Source organism: Stenella coeruleoalba (assembly GCF_951394435.1).
Source record: "Stenella coeruleoalba genome assembly, chromosome: 13".
In the NCBI taxonomy this organism is placed as follows: Eukaryota; Metazoa; Chordata; class Mammalia; order Artiodactyla; family Delphinidae; genus Stenella; species Stenella coeruleoalba.
The window spans coordinates 69,126,118-69,144,996 of NC_137159.1; the positions used below are offsets into that span (position 1 = coordinate 69,126,118).

Below are 18,879 nucleotides of genomic sequence, written 5' to 3' on the forward strand. Positions count from 1 at the left end.
CTGCGCGAAGCGATGGGATACCTGAGAAAGCCCGCTCTCCCAAAGTATCCTTTACCACGCCAACCAAGAGACGAAAAAGAAAAAAAGAAAAACTGTTTATTATGGTCAACAGCACAAATGGGAACCGGTACTAGTCCACTCCTGGACTGGGTCTACAACACCCAGGGTTGTGCAAATTTCCATCCTCCTTCCGACGGCGGCCTCTGCCTTGGGAGGGAGGATCCGCTGACCAATGATGTCTAGGAAGCAAATCTCCCTGGCTGGACTATGATGGGGATGATCTTTAGTCAGTAGGAAGACCTATGTGGTTCATGAAGCCTTGGCTTTTCGACGTTGAGTCCCCCAAAGGAGGGTGGAGATGGATAATGTGGTGGATCCCAGAATACCAAAGAACATGAGCAGTGAGAAGGAGCCCTGTGAATAACAGACCAAAAAAACTTCACACAGGGTTACACCAAGGGCTTACAACCTAACACCCAGTTCTTTCCTAGCATACCTGTCCCCTCACCCAGGGCAATTCTCTTATAGTTTCCTTCTCTAGGTGATTTGCATCAGCTCCTGGTCTTATGGCTCTTCTTTCAGAGAGGTACTTACTCTATGCATTTCTCTTATCCCTAATTAGAAGACCTAATTCCTCACCTGGCGCATACACTTGTAGCCATGGAAGCCTTCAGCACAAACACACTGCAAGCGACCTGGACCATCAGGTGCACAAGATCCATTCTCAGGACACATTTCTGGGAGCCAGAGAAAAACAGAGAACATCACTGGATTTCATTAGGTATGTTTCCCAAATATCTCCTTCAACTTAGATTCTCTCAACTGTTTCTAGGTCAAAGGTAGCGAGGAAAGATTACAGATAATCAGAACATTGTCATCATCATCATAAAATTATTTTAAAAATATTAACAAAAGGTTAAGACCTTTTCTCTCCGAGGGGTTAAAGCTTCAGAAACCCAAACAAAAGGCACTTAAGCAACTTTACTGTCTTTCTGATCTAAATCGGAGAATACAAGAGAGGAAGGGCAGTTTCTGGAGGGGTGGAGGTGAGACAACATACCTGGGTCCCCAGTGCTGTTGCAAAGGTTCCTTTGTTCTTGGCAGGTTTGGTTGTTTATATAAGAAGTGATAGTTTTCCAAGCATTAATACCTCCAGGACAGTTGACATCTTGTGGCAGTATCCTGAACACAACACAGGCAGTCATAATATGCAGCCTGAAGTTGCTGAGTTCACAGCACTGCCTCTCTTTGGTTCTCTCCCACACCCCACACCTCTTACTCACAGAGTCTGGAGCTGGGTAAAGCCACGGAAGGTGTTGGCCAAGTCACCCTGGAGGGAGTTTGCCTGCAGGTCTCTGCAAAGCACACACTGTTAGCACTGTGCTCTAGGAAAGCACCTTACTTCCATTCACACATGAATGTGTGTGACTGGTAATCCAGTGTGTTTCTGGACTGGTAATCCAGTTCTCATTCTGAGTTGTCCAAATGTAGACAATATTTAAACATCCTTTTAGGAGTCCATCCTCAAAGACTTTCCCATCAACCCTTTGCCATAATCACCTTTTGGGAAGGATAATTAACGACTTACATGATGATAGCAGTACGCGCCTGAGGAAAGTATGGACCGGGGTCCTTCAGAGAGCAGTTCTGGAGATCCAGCCTGAGGAAATAGGTAATCAGCAAAACTGTGTGTCTCTCCCCTTCATCCAAGGTAAGCTAATACAACCCCCTTATCAGCTAATATTAATTGAACACAGCTGTGTCGGGGCCACAACCTAGGTACTCTGGTAGATGTTTTAATCCTGCATTGTCCAATTAAGTCACCACTAGCAACATGCAGCTACTTAATTTAAATTTAAAAAATTCAGTCTTTCATTTGCACTAGCCACATTTCAAGTGTTCAGTAACCACTAAGGTGGTTAGTGGCTACTGTATTGGAAGGTACCGATACAGAACATTTTCATTGTGGCAGAAAGTTCCACCGGACAGTACCGTTCTTATCAGTATATCTATGCATCTGTGCATATATTGAAAGAAATTTGTTTCTTGTCAGGATTAGTGAAACTCACTCACATTGTAATATTATGATTCTCAGATCCACAAAAGGCCATCATATGGGGAAAAAATTCAAGTCACATAAATGAAAGTTTTTTCCAAGTGCATTTCCTACCACAGATTGGATGGATGTAAACTACTGGATATTAAGGTCCATGCCACACTATTTTTTATTCAGTATCTATTGCTGTCTGTTCCTTTATTCTACAAATATTTACTGAGTGCCTACTAACTGCAAAATTTCGGAGAATTAAAAATAACATTCAGTATCTTAGCTTGCAAGTGGCTTACAATGTAGTAGGGGAACAAGACCATCACCAAAAATAAAAACAACATTAAATTAAAATATGAACAGTATATAAAATTAATTTGAGTGGTACAGACACTAAGAATTAGAGGAAATAAAAAATAAAAAGAAATTACTCTGGTTTTTAGTAGTAGGGAACATTCACAAAAGATGTTGGAATTAAAGGACAGATATGTTTTAATTTGGTGGAGGAAGGCAATTTTAGGTAAAGAGAGAGGTTTGAACAAAGAAAGAAAGGCGGAATGCTTTTGGAGGTAGGAGAGTCTGGCTGCTGCCAGACCCTCATGAAGGGTTTGGGTGGACAAATAATTGAAAGTAATGCTGAAAAGGTGGGTTGGGCCAGTCTATGGTAGTTTCTGGTTTGAACTTTATCCTAGGACAACAGACAATTATAAGTCTAATTTTAAAGCCAGAGAGTAATAAGGGAAAAAAATTGGTTTTCATAAAGTTTAATATAAAGAAGTATTTAGGCAGATGAGGGAAAGAGAAGAATGGAAGCAAGACATGAGACATTTTGAGTCTGAAGTGAGGGTGCTCTGAAAGAGGAAATGTTTAACAGGAACCTAGAGGTACCCACATGTATCTGGAGCTTGGAGAGAGGTCAAAGGAAACTAAAAGAGATCTAGTTTTGGGAGACACCTGCATAATGGTTGAAGCCATAAGAGGTGGATTCTCAAGAGTGTAAGAGGAAAACAATGCAGAGACTAATCTGCATAAGGGGACAAGAAGAGAAATTTGCATCAAAGACAAACATGAATTAATGAGAAGGGGAAGAAAACCATATTCCATAGTGTCCTTCAGGCCAAAGGAGTCATTTCATGCAGACACACAGTAAATAAGCCAAAGAATTGACAATAAACAAAAGAAACAAGCTTAAAAAGATGCTAAAAATTATGACTTTTATGCATTTCAACCAGGAAGAACCACAGGGTTGTTTACTTAGCCAAAAATGCTATAACAGATTAAAAAGTCTGAGACTCATGGTTTAGATGCCTCCAAAACAGGCACGAATATTTATCTCAAAAGCCAATCAGGCAAGCCTTGAAGAATTTGGTTTGGGAACTCTTTTCCAGTATCCAGGGATGTCTTCTCCTCCCTCACCCCAGGATGGTGCCCTTCCTATTCAGGCAGCAGCGGGCGTGCAGCATTAGGTCTGATGTCTGCTTACAATAAAGAGCCACTTCTGACAAATTTTGCACACTCCCTGGACACTGGATGCATATCTGCAGAAGAAAGAAAACTATTAGGACTCCAGAAAGAAAAGCCAAGAAACAAACAAGGATCAAAATTTAACTGCCAGTACACTCTCCAGAAATCCTCTAACACAGGGCATGGACGTGTCCTACCTTTATGTCAGGTTTACTAGAAGACGCATTTCTTCCCCTTGGAACCAGGCGCCAAAACAGCGCACCAGAGAATTTCTGTACCAGATCTTGTCCAGGGAAGGACCTCATCTTTGAGAATCACTATTCGGACATACATATTATGCCCTCTCCAATGACTTCTCAATCTGCCAGCCCCGATTTGGCGGGTGTAAAAGGACTGCAGGTACACAAAGAACTCATCAAGCATTACAGAAAGTACAGTCCTGCCAACGCACGATATACGGCATTCGTACGCTGTTAAGCTTGCAGAATGGCCAGAGGTCTCGTTTGTAGAAAGAACGACTTAAAGTTATTCAACGATTTTAAGGTGCAAGGAGGTCAAATTTAGAAGGTCTTTGGACGTCGGCAAGGAGAAGGCGCTGCGAGACAGCGGCCTGAGTACTCGGAGTGGGAGCTGTATGGGCTACGTCTAGGGAGGCCCCAGGGACGAAATCGGGGCTGCGCGGAAGCAGAGTGGGGAGAGCCGAGGGCCGGCAAGCAACTCTGTTTCAACCCAACCTTTAATTTGCTTCAGTACCTCGGGTAGCGCCAAAGCCCTTTCCACGCTCAGAACGAGGAGTAGGGCTGCAGCCCAGGGCACCACGGTCAAAGGACTGTCGAGCCCGCGAAGGGCCATTTTCCGCTCCCTCTGTCCTTCTTGGCTGATCGCGAGACTTGCGCGTGTGGCCCCGCCTCCCACCGTGTCACGCCCTCGCCGGGGCGTGGCCTAGTCTGCCAGGCTAGTCCGTTGGGCCCGTCGGTCCGGGGAGGGCTAGGGGACGCTGCTAGTCGCGGAGGTCAGCGCTCTTCTCTATGTGCCCCAGTCCTCGTTCGCGGGGGACTGACCACCCTCTTCTCCTTTTCCCCCTTAAGCGAAGGCCTGCCCGTCACTGCTCCCTCAGCCCCGTGTTCCTTGCGCTTGGAGCCGGAGTCGCGTATCCATAGCGGCTGGGGGTTAATCCATTTGCCCTCAGTAAACATGGCGGCGCGGCGACGTGGGCGGGCAGGGGGCGGGACCCCGCTGTCACCCGGTTTGGCGCTGCGGGGCCGGCTCTCAGGCGGCTGCCGGACCCACGTGTGGAGACCCGGCAGGTGGGCCGGACTGGGGCGGGCCGACAGGGGGTGGGCCGGAGCACAGAGGCTCGGGAGAGTGGCGTCAGGGTGGGAAGGGACGAGGAGGGGAGGGGAGGGGAGGAGCGGAGAGGTGAAGGGCGGAATGGGCCGGCCCCTAGAGTGGGGGCCCGGGAAGATCGGAGGTGCCGGCGACGAGGTGGTAGGAGTCCTGCCGCCTCGCGTGTGGAGGGAAGGAGAGAAGCCAGGAAATAAAGAGGGTAAGGGTGATGGAGGAGCGAAGGGCGAAGGGCAAACCCTGTCGGGAAGGGACGAGCCGGAGCACCCTGTCTCCTTCAGCTCAGTCCTGAAACCACGTGGCGTCCTGTGTTCTGGCGAGGAGGTAGGGGCGGGATAGATGCTTCCCTAACTCCTCATTTCTTTGCCTTCCCAGAAAAAGGGAGCGATGCAGATTTCGGGAAGAACCACGGGACCGTCTTAGCCTTGGCTGGGCCACGGAGGTAAGGGAAAGACGAGCGCTGTCCCGTGGTGGCCCGGCGCCCTGACCGAAGGGCGCCAAGCGAGCCCCGTGCCGGGAGGGACTGAGTGTTGGCTTTGGTTAGGGTTAGAAGAAGCTCATCAAAGCTAACCAAAGCTCGTCTTCAGTAGCCTGGCTTCCCTTCCACCTACCCCCAGGTGTCTGGAATCTCCTGAAAGGATTTACCTTCAGAGGGCTGGCACATTTTCTAAGGCATTAGTAGTTACTAGCATTTTAATGAGAGCCCCTAAAGCCTTTCAGAGCTTGAGGAATTCCAGGCACAAAGACAGATTTTTTTTTTTTAGTAATTTCCTTGGGAGCTATGCAATTTTTTTAAATTAATTTATTTTATTTTATTTACTTTTGGCTGCATTGGGTCTTTGTTGCTGCGCGCAGGCTTTCTCTAGTTGCAGAGAGCAGGGGCCTCTCATTGCAGCGGCTTCTCTTATTGCGGAGCACGGGCTGTAGGCACACGGGCTTCAGTAGTTGTGGCGCGTGGGCTCGGTAGTTGTGGCGCGTGGGCTCTAGAGCACAGGCTCAGTAGTTGTGGTGCACGGGCTTCGTGGCTCCGTGGCACGTGGGATCTTATTGGCCTAGGGCTCGAACCCGCATCCCCTGCATTGGCAGGCGGATTCTTAACCACTGCGCCGCCAGGGAAGTCCACAAAGATGGATTTTGAAGGCATCTTTTTGGGAAGGTTTATCCTTCAGTGGCACCTTTGCCGTTTGCAGGAGTCAAAGCAATTCACTTTGTGACCAAAGTGAGAGTGGAGTTAGGGTGGTGAAGGATGATTCTTTTTCTTGTCTGTGTGTATCTTGGACTTTTTAAAAGAGTCCCACAGCCCGCTGTTTGTGCCCTGTGTGTTAGAGTTTTAGTGAAACAAGTTATCTCTTACTTTTGGCTCCCCTCTTATGCAAATCCATGGGGTTTAGATCAGTGTACGGTTGTTGCTGTGTTGCTGTTGTGGTGGTTTGGCCACGCCACACGGCATGTGGGATCTTAGTTCCCCGACCTGGGATCCAACCCATGCCCCCTGCAGTGGAAGCACAGAGTCTTACCACTGGACCACCAGGGAAGTCCCCACTGTAGCAGTTTTAGAAGGCCACTATCCTGTTCTTAGAATCATGTCTAATGAAGCCTTTGTTTCTGGGTCAGGTTTTTCCTGTCTTGCCTGGCTCTCTCTTCAGCCATCCAAGAGAGTTCTCTGTATCTCATGCAAATAGAATCCACAGGAACCCTGCCAGCTTACCCCAGCAGTAGAGGGTCTCCATTTCTGTACATCTGTTTTCCTGTCTATACTTGGACCTTTTTCCTTTCTCCAACCACCTGCCTAGCCGTATCATTAACGCTTTACCTCTACACAGTGTTATGTGCACACAGCAGGCATCTTTTCTCCCCTTAGTCTCTGGTAGTTCCCGTCACCACTTTCACAGTAATAAAAACTTGCCAAAGAGAAGTGAGAAAACTCAAGGTGTTGCAATGCACAAGGGCCCAGGGCCTCTTTAGGTTCAACCCGAGTGGCCTGTTGGGAACATTGTTCTGGGGACTAACATTTGTGACTCAGTAGAACATGTGATTCAAGAGTTGCCAACTCTGATTTCCTCTCCATTGGCTCCAGGAGGTTCAGAGTTCAGGACTGGTTTGCATGAGGTCATATCTCGCCAGCCAGGCAACATCTGTCCAAGAACACAGTGTAGGAGAGCCGAAGACAGCTAGGCTGATCTTTCTCCTAGTGGACAAGGACAAAAGACATAGTTTATATTCATCTCTCTCTAGATTAGTTGAAATTTAATCTTTGCTTCAGGAGTGACTGACAGCAATTAACACTCTGCTCCAGCCCTTGTTCTGGGAGCAGTGAAGGAGGGGCTCCTGGTGAATTAGCTGTCATACCTACTGACAGCATTGTTTTTTCTCCCTTGTTTTATATCATGCTGTATAACCCTAGGGAACTAGAGAGTGTCATATAAAGTACAGAACCTGAGACATGGTGTTTTGAAAGTGGTAGGTATGGTTACTTATTTATTATTGTTAACGTTTATAAAGTACATAACACACTGCTGGATTATATGACAGGTGTTCAAAAAATGTTAACTAACATCGTATTAGGTTATCTAAATTCATGGGCCTCAGTGTGTTTGTTGGTAAATGAGGGGGTTGCAATAGTGATCTCTTAAGATTCCTTTAAGTTTTGACATACTGTGATTTGGTCCTTGTTCTGAGGATAATGTAGGTATATTCTTTGAGGATTAGTATTTCTTGTGCAGGAGTTAGAAAAGCAACTTTCCCATCTCTCAGCAACTCTTTTCTAGTTCCCCCTTGCACACAGTGCCAAGTGTGACTTACAGTGAAAGCCTAATCCATCTAAGAATGCTATTGAATGTGAGCTCCCTGCTCCCCATTCTGGAGCCTCTAGGGCCGAGCTGGAGTTTGGGGGCTGTAGGGTGATAGGGCCATTTGGTCCACAGCGATTGGTTCCCTGAAGGGTCCAGAACAAATAGCTGCTGAGCTTCCCTCTACTCCCAGTTCCTCACCTCACCTCAGCCACTTACAGACCAGATCCTCAGCCTCTGCCCAGCTGCAGACACACAGCTTCTCCAGGCAGCTTTGATTCAGAGCAGGGATTGCTTCTTGAGGTGGGTGTCTGCGCCCGAGGGAAGGACCACGTTCCCTGACTTTCTCTTGCCCGCAGCTCCCTGGCTGCTTTGCTTGTTTCCAAAGTGCCCCTGTAATTGTAACTGTGAAACCCTGGCTCCAGCATGTTGCCGTCTCACTTTTGTTGTTGTTGTTGTTGTTGTTGTTGTTTTGTTTTGCGCTACGTGGGCCTCTCACTGCCGCCGCCCCTCCTGCTGTGGAGCACAGGCTCCGGATGCGCAGGCCCAGCGGCCATGGCTCACGGGCCCAGCCGCTCCGCGGCACGTGGGATCCTCCCGGACCGGGGCACAAACCTGTGTCCCCTGCATCGGCAGGCGGACTCTCAACCACTGCGCCACCAGGGAGGCCCCTGTCTCACTTTTGAAAGGCACCACTCTTCCTGGATCTCCTACTGACTGTGGTGTCATAGGTGGAGGAGCTGAGAGGTGGGTGGCCGGCCTTATTAAGTAGTGTTGGGAGAACAGAGTGGTTGGCCTGGGGTTGCCTGAAATGGAATTTGGCGCTGCCGTGGAGGTGGCCTCCCCGGTGATCAGTGTTGAGAAGGGCTGCTGTTCGGACGGTGACACTGAGGGTCACGGGGGTGCAGGTACTGAGGCTGGGAGAGTGGAGGAGGCCATGCTGTCATTCGTCTCTGTTTCTTCCTCCCGGCTGGCTTGTGGCGCCAGGCTGGGCTCTGCTGGCTTAGTACATTGTAATGACTGGGTCTGTGCCTGCAGGTGGGGGCAGGGAATTCTGAGAAGAACCATGGGCTAGAGTTGATTTTTCTTTCACTGCTAGGGTGGAGACCTAAGAAGGTTCTTAAGTTTCACAGCTGTGCACACCCAAAAAGGACTTGGCCAAGTAGTTGTCTCCTGGCCATCTCAGTCTGCTGCTTCCTCCCTCCCCTCTCTGCCCTACCAAACCCATATCAGTATCTCCACACCTTCAAGGGCTGCCACGGAGCTGGCTGGCCCAAATCTGATGGGTGTGGGATGCACAGGCCCAAGGGTGGGTGGCCATGAAGGCAGGGTAGGCCTGACTAAGAGCCGCTTTCTTTGCAGCTCACCCGGACAATGTCACTTGGTGGTGGAGGAGGACGGTGAGACGGTGGCTGGGAGTCAGATTGTAGCCACTTGCCTGCCACTGCCCAGCCAAGGGGCAGCCCAGAGCCCAGGAGCAGCAAGTGGCTGCAGGTCACAGACACAGAGAGGGTATGAGTGTGGCGGTGAGCACCTCCGCTCCCCTCCCCCCAGCCTCAGACACCAACATGGTCACATCCACCTTCTCCCTGGTGGACTATGTGGTCTTTGTCCTGCTGCTGGTCCTCTCCCTTGCCATTGGGCTCTACCATGCTTATCGTGGCTGGGGGCGACATACCATCGGCCAGTTGCTGTTGGCGGACCGCAAAATGGGCTGCTTTCCTGTGGCGCTGTCCTTGCTGGCCACCTTCCAGTCAGCCGTGGCCATCCTGGGTGTGCCGTCCGAGATCTACCGATTTGGGACACAGTATTGGTTCCTGGGCTGCTCCTATTTCCTGGGGCTGCTGATCCCAGCACATGTCTTCATCCCAATCTTCTACCGCCTGCATCTCACCAGTGCCTACGAGGTAGGTAGGGAGGAGCACATAGGACCCCCAGAGTCAGGGGTGGAGAGGAGGAACAGGGCACCTAGGGATCTGGGCCCCTGGATCTCCTTTGCCTGATGAGAGTGACAGGGAATACATTGTGTGTTTATAAGTTCTCTCTGGTTGAAGTTGGGCGGGGTGGGAGTTGGGGGAGAAGAAGGGTGCTGTGCTGAGTGGGGCCCAGAGTGGATACGAGTTGGATATTTCCTCTGCTCCTAGGTTTCTTGAGGGAAGTTTTGTGTGAATTGTTGGGGGTGGAGTGGAGAGAAATATCTTTTTATAAAAAAAAAAATCTACTCCTACCTAGTACCTGGAGCTCCGGTTCAATAAAGCTGTGCGGGTTTGTGGGACCGTGACCTTCATCTTCCAGATGGTAAGTGGAATGAGGATAGAAATTGAGCCTGATGCATGGTAGGGGGAACTGGACTTAGGCTTGCTGAGGCAGCTGGAGCCTTCCTTGCTCTCAGACTAGCAAGATTGAAATTCCTGCTAGCCCCCAGAGGCATCCTGCTTCCCATTCCTTCCAGTTCCGGCGCAGATACTATGGTGGCAGCAAGCCAAACTTTGGAAGAAGGGAGAGGGGGGTGAGCCTAGGTGAAGGGAGGCCATTGGGATATTGGAGCTGAGGTCCATCTTTCCTCCTCTCTCTGCCCACCCTCATCTCCTCTTCCCCTCACATTCTCTTTTCCATACCCGACAGGTAATCTACATGGGGGTTGTCCTCTATGCACCATCACTGGCCCTCAATGCAGGTGAGGAGTCACAGCCCCTGACTCCCAGCCACAGCAGGCTGGGAAGAACCTTTGGGAGGGGCAGGTAGAGGAGAGTGTGCAGAAAAGAATCCAACCTTGACCAGGGTATTATTTCACTGCCTGGGCCCTTGGCTGGTCTCTACTAGAGGTGGAAAGCTAATCAAACATTACCAGGCCCCATCTGAATTGGTTAATCAACACCTTTTGGTGGAGCTTTGCAAACTTTTTTTTCCGTTGTGGTAAATGATTTATAGCATCCTTAATGACTAAATGCTTCATATCTTACCAAGGCTCCTCTGGCTTCTCTGCTGGGAAACCCTCCTCGGGAGACAGGAATGTGACTTTTATCTGTTTACAGTGACTGGCTTTGATCTCTGGCTGTCAGTGCTGACCCTAGGCATTGTCTGTACCGTCTACACTGCTCTGGTAAGCGCAGTTAGTCTTAGGGGAGGGAGAAGAGGTGAAATTGGGAGGGAGATGGGAGGAAAGGGAAAAGATGGCATAAGATCAATAGGTGGGTGGTAGATGAGATAAGAATATAGGTGAGGAGAGGGCATGACCTTCTAGGGTGCTGTGAAATGGGATGTAGGAGATGGGATGGGCTTATGGTGGGGGGTGGGGGATGAAGGTGGGGGTGGGCTGGGAGTGACGTCGGCAGAATCTCAGCAGCTATACACCGCTGGCGGCTGTCTGGTGCCCTCGCTGGTGGTGTGGCTTCGTAGACAGCTGTGGCAGGTGTGCTGTCTTTTCCCTGCAGGGTGGACTGAAGGCAGTCATCTGGACAGATGTGTTCCAGACCCTGGTGATGTTCCTAGGGCAGCTGGTGGTTATCATTGTGGGGTCGGCCAAGGTGGGCGGTTTGGGGCACGTGTGGGATGTGGCTTCCCAGCATGGCCTTATCTCTGGAATCGAGTAAGTACACCCCTTCCCCGGCTGGGGTCTATAGTGCCTGACAGCTGAGCCCATCTAGAGCCTGCGCTTAGGGCTGTAGTAAGCAGAGGGCAAGCTGTGGAAGTTGAAGTGCAGCACTGAGGCCAGTGGGAGGCTGGCACTGTGGAGATGGGTGAGCACAGCGTTCTGGCCGGTGGTTGAGTGTCAGGATGTTCTTAGCACCTGGCATGAGGCTATGGTTGGAGGGATGGAGCCACCCCCTCCCCACCCAACCTGCTGCCCTGTCTTGAGTCCAGCTTCGCCCTGGCAGCCATCTCTCTGCCCTGCCCCCTGTTGTAGGAGGGCGAAGAAGGCTGAGTCTCTGGGGCAACAGTGACATGTTGGTGTCTCTGGCAGGCTGGATCCGGACCCTTTTGTGCGGCACACTTTCTGGACGCTGGCCTTCGGGGGTGTCTTCATGATGCTCTCCTTGTATGGAGTGAACCAGGCTCAGGTGCAGCGCTACCTCAGTTCCCGCACGGAGAAGGCTGCAGTGCTGTGAGTGCAGGGCCAGGAAGACCGGGGAGCACAGGCTGGGGGAAGTGTGGGCCCCGGCTCCACTGAGGCAGTTGGGATGGGACAGGATGCTGGAGCGCATGCGCACCCATTGGGCAGGACGTGGAGTTGCTTTCTGGGGCTTGGGGACGTGCCTGCTAGCACCGTCTCCCTGCTTGGCACTGGCCTCTTTTGCAGCTCCTGCTACGCCGTCTTCCCTTGCCAGCAGGTGGTCCTCTGCATGGGCTGCCTCATTGGCCTGGTCATGTTCGCCTACTACCAGGAGTATCCCATGAGCACCCAGCAGACTCAAGCAGCCCCTGACCAGGTGAGAAGGCCTCCCTGACCCCCCTCCTGGACCCCCCCAAGGGGAGTATCTGGGTGGCTGCAGGAGGGACTCCCACCCTGGGTGGGAAATGGATGGAAGGTCCTTCTTGTTCTGGAAATCTGCAATCCAGCATGTGAGGATCCCAGCCCCCAGCTAATCACAGTGCCCACCCTACTGAGGCGGGGACCTACCTTCAGTGACTCACCGCTCTGCACCACCTGCTCTGTGGGGAGCCTCCCGACAGCCTCATTTTACAGAGGAGAAAAGGACGCACAGCGGGGCGGCCAGCATGCTCAAGCCACACCACTCACTGGGGCAGAGCTGGGCTGTGGGCTGTGTCCTTCTCTCTCCAGAGCCTGCTTTCTCACCACTTACTGTGGGCTTGCCCTCAGTGCCTGGCCCCCCCTTCCTAAAGCACGCAGTCTCCAGACGCTGCCTGACATAAGCAGGGAAGGGCGGTGTGCCCTGGGGATGGGCTTCTCTGAGGAGAGCTGTGCATTTCTGCTCCGCCTGCAGTTCGTCCTGTACTTTGTGATGGATCTCCTGAGAGGCCTGCCAGGCCTGCCTGGGCTCTTTGTTGCCTGCCTCTTCAGTGGCTCCCTAAGGTACACTCTTTGACCTTTTCCATCAGGCTAGACACAGCTGGCCCCTCCTTGGTACAAGGTGATGGGTGGAGCGGGGGTCCCTCTGAGTCTCTCATTGTGTTCGTTCATGTGTGAATGACAAGGGGCAGCTCATCTGTGTGGGACAGAGTGTATCCTCTCCTGGGAGAGTCCCCTTTTTGGTGAAGGATTCTTTTATGATACCAGGAATTGACCTACTTGAACCAAACCTGTACCCCACTCAGAGAAGGCCAGGTGTCCCTGCCTCCCAGGCCTCTCCCTCTTCTGCCAGCTGTCAGGATGGTGTTTGGGCTGCACACGTCCTTGCCTGCCTTCAGGGTGCTAGTCCCTCAGTGGGGTCCCTTGTTTTGCGTTTCTCAGCTTCTGGACTTGTCTTTCTCTTTCTTCTTTCAGCACCATATCCTCTGCTTTTAATTCACTGGCAACTGTTACAATGGAAGACTTGATTCGACCCTGGTTCCCTCATTTCTCTGAAGTCCGGGCCACCATGCTTTCCAGAATCATCGGTGGGATTATGCTTCCTCATCTCTTCAGCCTTGTTCTTTCTAAGACACACCCTAAGAACTGTTGTCCATCTGCTTTGAAGCACCAGTTTTAGCCTGGGCTCAGCACTTGCCCAATGAAGCACCAACCTTGTTTATATGTCAGGGAATTTCCTGGGGAGGTCTCTGAGTCACATAAGAGTGAGGACGGGGTGGGAGAGACCTGGAGGTGGGGCCTGAGGTAATGTGCCCTGTTTCCAGGGACACAGAGGTAGTAGTTGGGCTGGGGAAGGAGCTTTGCTCTGCTTTTCCCTGCTTTATTGTGTTAACTCACATCTGCTTGTTTCCTCCTTTCTTTTTCCCCAGCCTTTGGCTATGGGCTGCTTTGTCTGGGAATGGCCTATATTTCCTCCCAGATGGGACCTGTGCTGCAGGTAATGACTATGGAGGGAAGAAAGCAATTTTTAAGGGAGAAAAGGAGCTGATTGCAACCAGAAATTGAAGAAGACAGCTATTGTGAAAGGAATGACATAGGGGCAGGTGTCAGAGATTCCCCTTTGATGAGCTCCCTTTAGCTGTGAACAGAGTCTCAAGTAGCCAGAAGCCCCAGGGTCATTGTTGGCTGAGAGATATCTAAGGATCGGCCTCAGGAGAACCCCGAGCACATTCCCTTAACCATTTCTGCCCTCTGGAATCCTGCGTTCTGATGATTCCAGGTAGAACAGATGGACAGATCTGACAGGTAGGGCTCTGAGGCAGTGGTGGTAGCAGTGCCACGCTGGTGAGACTGGGGATCTCTGAGCCTGAGTGTTCTTTGCTTTGTCTCAACCCTGTCCTCCCGCAGGCAGCAATCAGCATCTTCGGTATGGTTGGGGGCCCGCTGCTCGGACTCTTCTGCCTTGGGATGTTCTTTCCTTGTGCCAATCCTCCTGTGAGTGACCCATCTGGCTCCACGGTCATGTGCGGGGGTGGACCTGGGGAACGACTTGGCAGGGCTCTCGCCGTGACTGCTGGGAACTTACGCGAAGGTTTGGTGGGGCTGGCATTGAGACAAGAGAGTGTGCCGTTTCTCTGGGCAGGGTGCCATCGTGGGCCTGTTGGCTGGACTGATCATGGCCTTCTGGATCGGCATTGGGAGCACAGTGAGCAGCCTGGGCTCTGGCAGAGCGCCCACTCCCTCTAATGGGTCCAGCTTTTCCCTGCCCAGCAATCTGACTGCTGTCACCATGGCCACACTGATGCCCTCGACTACTATCTCCAAGTGAGTTAGAGCTCACTCTCTTTCTCCTTGCGGAGAACAGCTCATTTCTGAGGGGTTTTCCAGGGGCCTTGCTAAGGGATGGCCACCAGAGGACTTGGGCCAGCTGTCGGGTGTTGGGTCCCAGGATTCTAGGACCGTGTAGGAGGGTGGAGCCAGGTGCCTGTGGAATGCCTGTCACTGAATTGCTAATTGTCCTCACCCTCTGCTCTCCCCAGACCCACAGGGCTACAGCGGCTCTATTCCCTGTCGTATTTATGGTACAGCGCTCACAACTCCACCACGGTCATTGTGGTGGGCCTGGCTGTCAGTCTGCTCAGTGGTGAGGGGCTGTGGCATGGGGGCACAGGGAAACAAGGACCAGCTGAGGGAGGGCACTCAGGGGTCTGGAGTCTGGAGCTCAGGGAATCCTGGGCTCCTGGGTGCCTGGAACAGTCACGCTTCTTGGTGGAGCTCAAGGAGGTGGGCGGGGACTGGGGGTTTAGAGTCCTGAGAGAAGGGGGTGAGCAGGGGGCTGCGGGAGTGACCTGGTTACACAGTAGGAGCCTCAGGAGCGCTTTGTCTTCAGGCGGAATGCGGGGCCGGACCCTGAACCCTCGGACCATTTACCCAGTGTTGCCGAAACTCGTTGCCCTCCTGCCCATGTCCTGTCAGAAGCGACTTCACTGCAGAACCCACAGCCAGGTAGCACGTCTGTTGTCAGATCGCCCCTCCCTTCCCTCTCAGGCTACTGCCGGGCCTCCTGGGTTCCTGTGCCTCCCTTTTCTTTCTCCTCCCAGCCCCCCTTTCTCTGCTGATCGGCCTGAGCTGGACTGTCCCGCAGCAGCTGCCTGGCTCCTTCCCACAGGGGAGCGGGGGCTTGGTGGGCAGAAGGGTCTCGGCCCCGAGAGGCCGCAGCTGCTGGCCTTTCGTCTCCGTCCTCCCAGCCCCGTGCTCATCCCCGGGCCTGCTCCTCGTTGGCCTCCTTTCTAGCCAGGATCAAAGCAGGGTCACCTTTCCTGCAAGAGAAAGGGGAGGTTCCTTCACCTCCCTTTGCCTCACGTTCACCCCACCCACTCCCTTTGCTCTGTGTTCCCCAGGATCTCTCTGTGGACACGGCTGTGTTTCCGGAGAAGGTGAGCAACGGGATGCTGAGGGGCAGCAGAGACAAGGAGGCCGTGGATGTGCCTGAGGAAGGCCCAGCCCACCAGGGGATCAGCCCCACCTTCATCGTTCAGGAGACCTCACTGTGATCTGGACTCGGGACCCAGCCCCAGAGACCACCCTGTGACACAGGAATGAGTTCCTTGGTGATCCTCAGGGGTGGTCAAGGACTGGATGACCTCGCCCGCACCACAGGGCCTTGTTCTTGGGAGTTTGTGCTGCAGTAGAAGCTGTCATGTCACGGGAGGTGTGAGAGTAGGACAGGGTTTTTCCTTGTTCCTTGCCAGTCTGTTCTCTAGAGAACCAGGCTTGCAGAGGGTAGGATTTTGCCAGAGAAAGGGATAGAGGTGAATCCTCTGACAAAAGGATAATGGCTTCTAATTCCGCATCATCAGGCTCCTTTGAAGTGAATAGAAATAGCAGTGCTGGACCCACTTTGTCAAGATTGACCATCTCCCCGTAAAACTCAGCTGCGTCGGCCAGCTGTTGCTTCCCTCGCAGTCCCCTTGGAGCACACGTTCTGTCAGCCACAGAGGGCCCCTGTGGCACTACTTTCAGGTTGTCTGTGATACCCAGGCCCCTCTCATTATCTGTCTACCTCCATTCTTGAGAGGGAGGTTTTGGTGTCCCTGAGAGGTGTCTCGGAGCATACAGGTATATTCATCTCCCTTGTGTAGAGTAGGGAAGCTTTCCCTTTTCCTCGCTGCCCCACCCTCCACCTCTGTAATGGGTACTTGGAGACGGGGAAAGTGTTAATTTAAGAAACTAGGGCATGACCAGGTCCACTGTGGAGCGTGCCATCCGCCTGACTCCTGAGCCACGCCACCCTAGTGGCATTTGGTCATTCATGCTGTTTCCTTTTGGAGTTTCTTCCCCACATTTCTTTGTTCCTAGGGAGTAAAAACTGCTATTGGGCTAGAATTTGGGCTTCTGTACTGTCTGCACCTGCTCTTGTCCACCTTAGTGCTATCCCTGGCAAAGATAAAGAGCCCCTCTTCCCATGCAGAGGTCTTCCTCTGCTGAGGAGAGAGGCACAGGGGACCAGTGATGGCTTGGTGAGGTTTCTGGTCTCTGTGGCTGATGTGTCTACAGGGGGTAGCATTGTGCTTATGGGGTGGAAGATGCACACTTTCCCTCTGCTGCTTCTCTTCCCCTGTGGCTCAGTCTGTTCCCTGTCCCACCCACCATGTCCTCGACCAGTACAGTCACTGCTGCTCTGGGAATGTTCCCTTTGGGGCAGGAGGAAGAATGCTGCTGTTTGGCTTTTAAAAATAGAACATTCGAGGTGGATTTTAATGGTCTTGTGAAGAACACTTTGCTCATGTCCACCCACACCTGGTCTCTAGCTCTGCTTGGCCCCATCCAACTGCCCAGAAGCAGCTCTGGGAAAGCTCTCCAGGCCCCTCAGCAGAGACTTAGTCCCACACACATCCATGGCCAGTCCCAGAAAATGCCAGGTTGACTCTGCCCTGAGGTCTGCCCTCCTCTTGACAGCCCCCCACCTTGGGGCTGAGGGCCACTGCTCAGCCCACATCCCCACCCCAGCCAGCTGCTAGAGTTGTAGACCTAGCCGGGCTCTCATTTATTCATTCTTCAACATATTTATCCATCACCCACTTCATTCAAGGGCCTTACCTTGGCTGCCATCTTAGAGCTAAGGAAATGACTGTGCCACCCAGGGACTCTGCACCAGGTGCCACCGTTGGCCTTTGAGTTGCCCCTTTTTGTCTCAAATTCTTGCATTTTGGCTATATTTACATAGAAAAAGGGGAGACCCTACAGGACTCAGAACTTACAAGAATTATATTTAAGGGGAATGGTAAAAAACATTCATTCTCCATATAATTCAAACTCTGTAACAGAACATAGATGTTCCTTTGTCTCTAACGCAGTAACTTTTATCTTCATGCAGAGTTTTAAAAGTACCATTTAATGATTGAGGGTGGAGTCCAATGGACAGACCTGGGTTCAAATACTGACTTCAGTTACTTCATCTATTAGGTGTGAATGTCACGGTTAAAGATTCAAAATTATATTGTGTGTAAAGGACTGATGCATTCCTTAAATGCCAGTTATTGTGATAATTATTGTAGTTTTCAAAGCACTTTTCATGTGCTACCTAATTTTATACTTCGGGAGAGAAGTACGTTCCATATCATCTGCATATTTAATGTATAAGGTAACTGGATTGCTTGCCTAGTGAAGGGTTGAAGCAGAGCTAGAACCCGGGTCTGTGACTCCCATTAGCCCACCAAAGTCACATCTCTTGCCTGGAAGCAGTGTCCTTTTTGATAGGGTGCTCACACAGGTGACAGGGTCTCTCCTGAGATAGCAGTCCAGAGAACAACGATGTACTAAATGGGGTGCTACTGTACCATCGTTCTAGAATCTTTCTAAGTCAGTGGCCTTCAAACCTTTCTTGAGACCCACAGTAAGAATGTATTTCACAGCATGACCCAGTATACTGATATATTGCGTTGTGTTACTAAAACATTTCATGAAAAAGTGTCTGTGGGTATAGCTAATATTTCTGGAGCTCTCCTTTTTCCTTCCCTCCTTGAATAATTCAGTCCTTAAGCCATTATGTGGAGCAGAGCAAGGTAGGCACTCATGCTGGGGGCTAGGTGTCAGAGCACAAGTGCAAGGAGGGAGGCCATGCACAGGAGTGGCCCAGCTTGAATGCCAGAGCCCAAGCTGGATGAGGAGAGTGTCCATGGGGGTCGGGAGCCTGGTGTGGGGTTGGAGAAAGAGAAAGGAGCCCTCACAGGAGAAAAGACGTGCGGGTTGTCAGCTGGAGTGAGTGAGGTGGGAGCCTAAGAGGGGGGGTAGCTTGACGTGGGGTGTCAGCATGAGGAGTGCATCCACAAGGTAGGTGGCTCAGCATGGCTTGTCCGAGCCAGTGTGTGTGTGTGTGAAGGCGGCGGGACTTCCCTGGCAGTCCAGAGGTTTAGATTCCGTGCTTCCAAGGCAGGGGATGCGGGTTCGATCCCTAGTCGGGGAACTAAGATCCTACATGCTGTGCGGCCAAAAAAAAAAAGAATGAAGAAGGCATCTACAGGTGCGAGCAACACATGCAAGCAGCTCACCCTGGGCTGTTAGAGTGCGAGTGCAGTGAGGAGGGCATCTATACAGGAGGAAGATCTGTCATCAGGCGGCAGTCCAAGTAGGGTGAGGGGGTCACTTGCCATAGAGGCAGCCAGTGGTGGGGAGATGAAGACGTCCACACAGGGGCCAGCCCATTACAGTCTCAGAGCCAGAGTAGGATGAGGAGGGCATATATGCGAGAGTGTTGGGGCTTT

At 51.6% G+C, this 18,879-nt stretch overlaps 2 protein-coding genes across 5 annotated transcripts; one reads left to right on the forward strand and one right to left on the reverse strand.

Moving 5' to 3' along the window:
* Positions 1-73: 73 nt before the first annotated feature.
* On the reverse strand, positions 74-4,496 carry ATRAID (all-trans retinoic acid induced differentiation factor). 3 transcript variants are annotated; one of them, XM_079940734.1, is made up of 7 exons: positions 3,709-4,226; positions 3,464-3,585; positions 1,589-1,660; positions 1,284-1,355; positions 1,061-1,182; positions 640-737; positions 74-414 (listed from the first exon to the last, which is right to left on the reverse strand). In XM_079940734.1, the coding sequence occupies exons 1-7, from the start codon at positions 3,814-3,816 to the stop codon at positions 310-312; spliced, it is 699 nt and encodes a 232-aa protein (XP_079796860.1). In that variant the 5' UTR covers positions 3,817-4,226; the 3' UTR covers positions 74-309. The 3 variants fall into 3 exon arrangements, with proteins under 3 accessions (XP_079796860.1, XP_079796858.1, XP_079796859.1); XM_079940732.1 differs by lacking the exon at positions 3,709-4,226 and adding an exon at positions 4,265-4,496 and having other exon boundaries at positions 75-414; XM_079940733.1 differs by lacking the exon at positions 3,709-4,226 and adding an exon at positions 4,265-4,409 and having other exon boundaries at positions 75-414; positions 3,531-3,585.
* A 201-nt stretch (positions 4,497-4,697) lies between these two features.
* On the forward strand, positions 4,698-18,631 carry SLC5A6 (solute carrier family 5 member 6). Of its 2 annotated transcripts, none has more exons than XM_079940731.1 (17): positions 4,698-4,818; positions 5,231-5,297; positions 9,007-9,551; positions 9,877-9,942; positions 10,270-10,321; positions 10,680-10,747; positions 11,079-11,233; positions 11,609-11,749; positions 11,945-12,074; positions 12,591-12,679; positions 13,091-13,203; positions 13,546-13,613; positions 14,024-14,110; positions 14,259-14,440; positions 14,656-14,759; positions 15,006-15,121; positions 15,517-18,631. In XM_079940731.1, exons 3-17 carry the CDS (start codon positions 9,159-9,161, stop codon positions 15,667-15,669), a joined length of 1,917 nt encoding a protein of 638 aa, XP_079796857.1. In that variant the 5' UTR covers positions 4,698-4,818; positions 5,231-5,297; positions 9,007-9,158; the 3' UTR covers positions 15,670-18,631. The 2 variants fall into 2 exon arrangements, with proteins under 2 accessions (XP_079796857.1, XP_079796856.1); XM_079940730.1 differs by lacking the exon at positions 4,698-4,818 and adding an exon at positions 4,925-5,057.
* The last annotated feature ends 248 nt before the right edge of the window (positions 18,632-18,879 follow it).